This window comes from Salvia miltiorrhiza, chromosome 5 (genome assembly GCF_028751815.1).
Source record: "Salvia miltiorrhiza cultivar Shanhuang (shh) chromosome 5, IMPLAD_Smil_shh, whole genome shotgun sequence".
Taxonomy (NCBI): Eukaryota; Viridiplantae; Streptophyta; class Magnoliopsida; order Lamiales; family Lamiaceae; genus Salvia; species Salvia miltiorrhiza.
This window is the reverse complement of record NC_080391.1, coordinates 53,807,266-53,815,209: the sequence shown is the minus strand read 5'-3', so window position 1 is coordinate 53,815,209 and position 7,944 is coordinate 53,807,266. Positions and strand designations below refer to the sequence as shown.

The 7,944-nt window shown below is 40.6% G+C and overlaps 1 protein-coding gene across 1 annotated transcript; it reads left to right on the top strand.

The window, feature by feature from the left end:
• The first annotated feature begins 789 nt into the window (after positions 1–789).
• Positions 790–7,720, top strand: LOC131025064 (LOB domain-containing protein 40-like). Its single transcript, XM_057954664.1, has 3 exons — positions 790–1,052; positions 1,281–1,416; positions 7,180–7,720. Exons 1-3 carry the CDS (start codon positions 863–865, stop codon positions 7,511–7,513), a joined length of 660 nt encoding a protein of 219 aa, XP_057810647.1. The 5' UTR covers positions 790–862; the 3' UTR covers positions 7,514–7,720.
• The last annotated feature ends 224 nt before the right edge of the window (positions 7,721–7,944 follow it).

Sequence of the window (7,944 nt, the reverse complement as noted above, 5' to 3'; positions counted from 1 at the left end):
TGTGTTTCTTCCCTCAGTGTATATATCGAGTGTGTTTTTACCGCCTAATACTTCATTTACTTTGATGTATAAGAAAATTTGAGCAGATTGTATAATTTTTCGAGCAATCCCTTATCCCTTTGAGAAATGGATAATTTTATACTTAAAAGAGGGTGGTATAATTTTATACCACTTTATAAGGAGTGGATAAATATATTATCCTTCAAATCAAATAAGATTTAACAAATGTGGTCCACACTTTAAGTGATAAGTTTATACTTCATTATATTATCCCTCCATTTAAAGGGATAAAAAGCAAACACACTGTTCAAATGCAATCTTAACATATTCAATTTTAGCTAACGAGGCATAATTTCAAATTGGCGCATCCAAAGACTATCATTTGTGAGAGGTCTTTGGTTAAATTTCGTCTGCGTGCGGTGTAATTTTTTCACTTTTGTGGGATAGTGATCTTGTATGGGTAGAGATATTATACATCTTCTAATTCAATTCTCAACAAATATATTAATTTTAAATTCCTTTTCTATTTAATTTCTAATGTACACTCATCGTTATTACATCTATATAAAATTTACTAATTCAATAGAAATCATAAGTATTCATAATTCCTACCATCCTATTCTTTTTTTAACATTATATTACATGGAGTTGTATTTATTTTTGAGTTATTACTTTTAACAAATACTGAAAATGTTCAGTCACAAAATTTCAACACTTGAATATCACCTTCGCTATGTGCCTCCCATTTTGCAAATAAATACCCGTCGTCTTTCTCCTCCTCTTCACCCCATAATTCATTTCATACTCTCTCTCTCTCTCTCTCTCTCTCTCTCTCTCTCTCTCTCTCTCTCTCTCTGTGAAGATGGGAATAAGCTGCAATGGCTGCCGAGTTCTCCGCAAAGGCTGCAGCGAAGATTGCAGTCTAAAACCTTGTCTCGAGTGGCTTAACTCACCCCAATCTCAAGCCAACGCCACCTTGTTTCTCGCCAAATTCTACGGCCGCGCCGGCCTCCTCAACCTCATCGCCGCCGCCCCTTCTCATCGCCGCCCCGGTAAGTCAACAAATAAAAACCTCCCATTCACATGCACGCATAATCGCATTTGAGAAACCGACCAAAAAAAAAAACGCCTTAGCGTTTTTCTTCTTTTTCTTTATTTCAAATAATGATTCCTCATTGCGACTAAACCCCCGATCTATTGGTTGAAGAGAAAGTGTCTTATTACCAACTGAATTGTGATTCGTTGTCATCTGACGCAATTTGCTCGTTTTGGGTCAACAGAAATTTTTAGGTCACTCCTCTACGAAGCCTGTGGACGGATCATCAACCCCGTCCACGGCTCCGTCGGGCTGATGAGCTCCGGCGACTGGCCCCGCTGCCACGCCGCCGTGGAGGCCGTTCTCGGTGGCGTCCATCTTGTTGGAACAAAGCTACGTGAGATGCTCAACAAGAAAACAAGGAGCAGGCTGAATTTGGAGATGCACGCCAACTGCTCGATGAAAAACCTCAACCTGCAAAACAGAGTAGAAGAAGAGAAACAAGAATCGAAACTGTGTCGCGGCGCACCGCTGCCTTAAAAGCTATCTCGGCAGACCCTCCGGTGTCAAGTCTTGTTGCCGAATGCTTCCCAAGGTTAACACAGCGATCCGTCAATTGTGTGCACTCACAGAAGACGGAGTGGAGACGCTTTTATGATTCAAAGAAGGAAGAAAATTGTGTATGTGTTTTTGAAAGGAGTAGCAGCGTGTAGAGAGGAAGATATGCAGCTGTCATGTGTTCAGGAAAGGAGTAGCAGCGTGTGTTGTTATTTGTAGATGAAAGATTGAAATTAAATAGGTGCTTAGCCCCACCCCACTTCTTCCCAACGTGTGTTCTGTTACAACAGCCAATGACCAAGTCAAGGGCACAAAATAACTCAAAGTTGGGCCAGAATAAGGCCCCAAGCTTCTGCACAAATGGGCTGAATTACATTACTTATAACAATCCCCCACAAATGGAATACAGCAGAAAAGAAGAAACAAGAGGAACATTGATGCATACATACAAATAATCTTGCGATTAGAATTTGTATATTAGTGTAGTGAGAACACATGTGAATCTTATAAGGTGTATTTCTACTTGAACTTTATAAAAATCACATGTTGGCCCCCACAACACACATCATTCCTTAAAGGTTACGTCTCCGCGATAAAACAAATTTGGCTATAACAACACCTTGGATCTCGTATATGCTCTAGGAAATAATTCCATGGAAGAGAGCCACCTCTTCACATACACTTAGGTGATTCTATGAAAGTGCAATCGCCACGGCACTGAATATATTATACGCATATAATATATCAGAAGTGTTTCGCAAAACACAACTGCAAGAATCATTAAGAGCCAAATGCTCAACCTCAGAATCATAGTACAATCAAAAATCCACCGCAGTGGAAATACCTTCAACAGGTGATGATTCATCTATGGCCAATGTTCTCCGCAGTAGAACAACACAATTTATTACATAAAAAGCCATATAAATGAAATAAGCTCACATGGTTTCGTTTGACCTTTAGGTATCCACCAAGTTAGCTTCCTCCATTCAATGACTTCATCCCGATTCCGGCTGATAGCTCTTGCACTTGCCTCTTGATGAGTGCTTTAGTGAACGGGTCAGCCAAGTTTTTCTCAGACCTTACAAAGTCTAAAGAAATGACTCCATCACCAAGCATTTCTCTCACCACTGCATGTCTTAGCCGAATGTGTCTCCTCTTTCCATTGTAGACACTGTTTTTAGCAATAGAGATAGCAGCTTGTGAGTCACAATGAAGAGAAATAGGTGCCTGAGACCTCTTACCCAACGACACATCTGCCAACAGTTCTCGCAACCATTTCGCCTCATGACTCGCTAGCTCCAATGCTATGAATTCAGATTCCATCGTAGAACCTGCAATACAAGTTTGTTTTCCAGATTTCCAAGAAATTGCACCACCTCCAAGAGTGAATACATATCCACTCGTGGAGCTTACCTCATCACTGTCTGATACCCAGTTTGCATCACAATAGCCTTCTAACACATTGGGAAATTTAGAGTAATGTAAACAGTAGTCAGCAGTTCCCTTAAGATATCTCAACAATCGATAAAGTGCAAACCAATGATCATTACTAGGATTATGTGTATATCGACTCAAACGGCTCACAGCATATGCAATATCCGGCCTAGTGCAATTCATTAAGTACATCACACTTCCTAAAATTCTAGCATAACGTTCTTGAGAAACAGATTCACCAAGATTCTTTTTCAATTGTAAACTAGAATCATAAGGAGTTTTCACAGGAACTAAATCATTGCAATCAAAGCGTTTGAGGACTTGTTCCACATAATGAGACTGACTCAATGCATAACCATGCTCAGATTTAATCAATTTTATCCCGAGGATAACATCAGCTTCACCCATATCTTTCATATCAAAGACAGAAGATAAATAAGCTTTTGTCTCCAACATAATGTCTAAACACGTACCAAAAATCAACATATCGTCCACATATAAGCATATTAACACGCAGTCTGATCCACGGGTTTTAGAATATAAGCATGATTCAGAGCAATTGACAGAAAAACCGTTAGATAGTATAGTATTATGAAACTTTTCATACCACTGAATAGGGGCTTGTTTAAGACCATACAATGATTTTTTCAGTTTGCATACTTTATGTTCTTTCCCAGGTATGACACAACCCTCAGGTTGTTCAATATAAATTTCTTCATTCAAATCACCATTTAAAAAGGCTGTTTTCACATCCATTTGATGCACTATCAAGTTATGAATAGCAGCTAAAGCAACTAGTGATCTGATAGTAGAGATTCGAGCAACAGGAGAATAAGTGTCAAAGAAATCAACATCTTTTTTCTGAGAATATCCAACCACAACTAATCTTGCCTTATATCTATCAACTGAACCATCAGGTTTTAGTTTCTTCCTAAAAATCCATTTAGTTCTAATAGGTTTGCAACTAGTAGGCACATCAACAAGTTCCCAAGTATGATTATCATTAATGGAATCAAGTTCACTTTGCACGGCTTCTTTCCAAAGTGGAGCATCTATACTAGTCATGGCAGCTTGATAAGTAAGAGGATCCTCCTCAAGCAAAAAGGCATACACAACAGATTCATCAATTTTCTCAGAATATTCAGCAACAAATGAAGTAATGAAATCGTTACCAAACGATGTCTCTGTTCGTTTCCTCTTACTTCTTCTCGGTTCCGACGTTTTCTCAGTTTCCTGGTCTGAACGATGAGAAGTCTCAGCTTGATTTTCCTGTGAAGTACTAGAAACATTCTCAACAGTAGTGTTAGTCTTCATAGGAAATATATGCTCAAAGAACTCAGCATCACGAGATTCATAGATAGAATGATCACTTAAAGACATAAATCTATATGCAGCAGAGTTAATAGCATAACCAATGAACACACAATCAAAGGTCTTTGATCCTACATTCACTTGCTTTGGATCATTTAATCTTACTTTAGCAAGGCACCCCCACACTTTTAAATATTTCAAGTTAGGCTGAAAGCCTTTCCACATTTCATAAGGGGTTGTTTCAAGTTTCTTGTGAGGCACACGATTAAGAATATAACACGCAGATAAAGCTGCTTCCCCCCACATGTTGTTAGGCAAACCCGAACTAAGCAACATAGCATTAATCATGTTCTTGAGAGTTCTATTTTTCCTTTCAGCAATGCCATTTTGTTCAGGAGAATAAGGAGCAGTAAATTCATGTATAATCCCATGTTGTTCACAGAAATTTTTCAAGAAAAGAGTACTAAATTCACCTCCTCTGTCTGATCTTAACCTCTTAATCTTCTTGTTCAATTGATTCTCCACTTCTGCCTTAAACTTAAGAAACGCATCAGTAGCTTCATCTTTGGTTCTTAAGAGGTACAAACGAGTGTAACGAGAAAAGTCATCCACAAATGAAATATAGTACATCTTTCCTCCTTTACTAATTGTGCTTCTAAATTCAGCTAAGTCCGTGTGAATCAAATCAAGAAGTTCAGATGATCTATGTTCCACGGATTTAAACGATTTTTTAGCAAATTTCGCTTCAACGCATATTTCACATTTAACAACATCCTTTTGTTTTGAAGCAGAAATTAAATCCATATTCCGAAGTTTCTTAATAGAAGCATAATTAACATGTCCAAGTCTTGCATGCCAAACATCTAACGGCTCAATCAAGTAAGCAGAAGAAGAAGCATTCTCATTCACGATTTCAGAATCAACATTCAGAACAAACAGACCATCACAAAGATATCCCTTCCCCACAAAGTTCCCACTTTTAGTCAGCACGACTTTATCAGACTCAACAACAATTTTTAGACCAGCTTTGCTCAGCTGAGCACCAGAGACTAAGTTCCTACGCATGCTCGGGACATACATCACATTAGAAAGACTCAAAATTTTTCCAGACGTGAGTTTAAGCAAAACTTTTCCTTTACCGAGCACGCCGGCAACGCTGGAGTTCCCCATGTAGACGCATTCTCCCTCTGTTGCATCCTCAAACTCATGGAGAAGGCTCCTGTTGCTACAAAAGTGTCTTGATGCTCCAGTGTCCAACACCCAATCCTTCTTGTTCTCGGCCATATTAGCTTCCACCACAGCTGCAATGATGTCATCGGTATCGATTTCAGCCAAGTTCGCGTTGTTTGCAGGTTTTGGTGCGGGCCGGAAAGGTTGTTGTTGGGAACCCTGCTGGTTTCTTTGAGGACATTGATAGGACTTGTGACCAGGGGCTCCACAGGTGTAACACGTCACCTTCGTCTTTGTGATTTTCTTGTCTGTTTTGAATGTTGGCTTCTTTCCATCGTGCTTTGTCTTCTTAAAAGCTTGTGACTTTCCTGTTCCTGCACCACCATCAGATTCAACAAGATTAGCCTTCGAAAAATTAACAAAGTTCGACGGCTTATCTTTGAGGCGATTAGCCTCTTCGGTTCGCATGTGGCTGATGAGCTCTTCAAGTGACAGGTCCCTCTTCTTGTGCTTCAACATGTTTCGGTATTCAGACCACGATGGAGGGAACTTCTCGATGAGCACATTAGCCTGGAAGATTTCACACATCTTCATCCCTTCGTTGAGCACAGCAGCGGACAGGTTCTCGTATTCGTGCAGCTGCTCCATGATGGGTTTGTTGTCTACCATCTGAAACTCTAGCCATTTTCCGACAACGTACTTCTTTAATCCAGCGTCGTCACCACCATATTTCTTTTCCAGAGCCTCCCAAATTTCCTTTGCCGAACGACGGTTGACGAAAAGATCAAAGAGGCTATTCGTCATGTGGTTTAGAATGTGACCACGAACAGTTTTGTTGTCCTTCTCGTATTTGGCCCGACCGTTGTCATCGGGTGGAGGAGGCGGGGCAGCGTCTGTACCGCCAGCAGCGACGACGATCGTGGTGATGGGTGGAGGAGCAGCAGGGGCTGCCTCGAACAAAACGTAATCGACTTCGAGTTGCTCGAAGAAGATTAGCAATTTCTGAGACCATCTCTTGTAGTTTGATCCATTCAGAGGTTCCAATTTCGACAAATCGGGCAGAGCACGGTTTGATAGGGCCATTAGGATAGCTTTTAAATTGTTGGAACAAAGCTACGTGAGATGCTCAACAAGAAAACAAGGAGCAGGCTGAATTTGGAGATGCACGCCAACTGCTCGATGAAAAACCTCAACCTGCAAAACAGAGTAGAAGAAGAGAAACAAGAATCGAAACTGTGTCGCGGCGCACCGCTGCCTTAAAAGCTATCTCGGCAGACCCTCCGGTGTCAAGTCTTGTTGCCGAATGCTTCCCAAGGTTAACACAGCGATCCGTCAATTGTGTGCACTCACAGAAGACGGAGTGGAGACGCTTTTATGATTCAAAGAAGGAAGAAAATTGTGTATGTGTTTTTGAAAGGAGTAGCAGCGTGTAGAGAGGAAGATATGCAGCTGTCATGTGTTCAGGAAAGGAGTAGCAGCGTGTGTTGTTATTTGTAGATGAAAGATTGAAATTAAATAGGTGCTTAGCCCCACCCCACTTCTTCCCAACGTGTGTTCTGTTACAACAGCCAATGACCAAGTCAAGGGCACAAAATAACTCAAAGTTGGGCCAGAATAAGGCCCCAAGCTTCTGCACAAATGGGCTGAATTACATTACTTATAACACATCTCGTCTCGCCCTGCGACATCCGCCACGCCCCCAAGGGTCGGGACCGCCGCAAACGGTCCACCTCGTCGGCGGCGGCCGAGTCGGAGGCGAAATTCACTATCACGGGGTGGGATCATAACAAAGATTTATTAGTGATCGATGAGAAATCGGGAAGGGCTCCGAGTCATGACTCGTTCTCGACTGAAACGGTGGAGCCGAGCTTAGTGAGCTTTGATGATCAAGGAACGATTCCGGAGCCTCGACTCAGTGAGGTGGGGCTCGAGTTGACTTTGGGGCTTAATCCAGTGCTCCACACCTACCTATCTGCAGTCATACACATTTCTGATAGCCAATGAATGGAGTTTAGTAAATTTCATATTTCGGATCATAGTTATTGCAGTGATAATTTCGGAATTTCAGTTTTACTATTTTATTTTAGTTTGTAATTTCCCTACTTGGGATGACTAGTGGTTTATAGGGTTTGGATCTTAATTTGTGTATATATATTTCAAGGAGACTGTTTTGATAAAGAAGTGATATCAATTACTGCATACTTGATCAAATCTTGATTTAAATTATAGTATAAAATGTTTAATTTACTATTTTTGATGATGTCATATCCGGATAGGAAATTAATCTGTCTGGTAGAGAAAAGGAAAAGAGATGAGATAAGAAGTTGCAGTAGTTTCTATATAGGGATGACAATGTTCTTGCAACAAACAGGATATTGTTCTGCCCAAATCTTGCCAACATCGTATTTTTAGCACGACTTTAATGACTTAAATCA

Coding starts and splice junctions, on each gene's coding strand:
- LOC131025064 (XM_057954664.1), top strand. CDS start 863: ATGGGAATAAGCTGCAATGGCTGCCGAGTTCTCCGCAAAGGCTGCAGC. Junction 1,053..1,280: donor CCCTTCTCATCGCCGCCCCG/GTAAGTCAACAA, acceptor TTGGGTCAACAG/AAATTTTTAGGTCACTCCTC. Junction 1,417..7,179: donor GTTCTCGGTGGCGTCCATCT/TGTTGGAACAAA, acceptor TATAACACATCT/CGTCTCGCCCTGCGACATCC.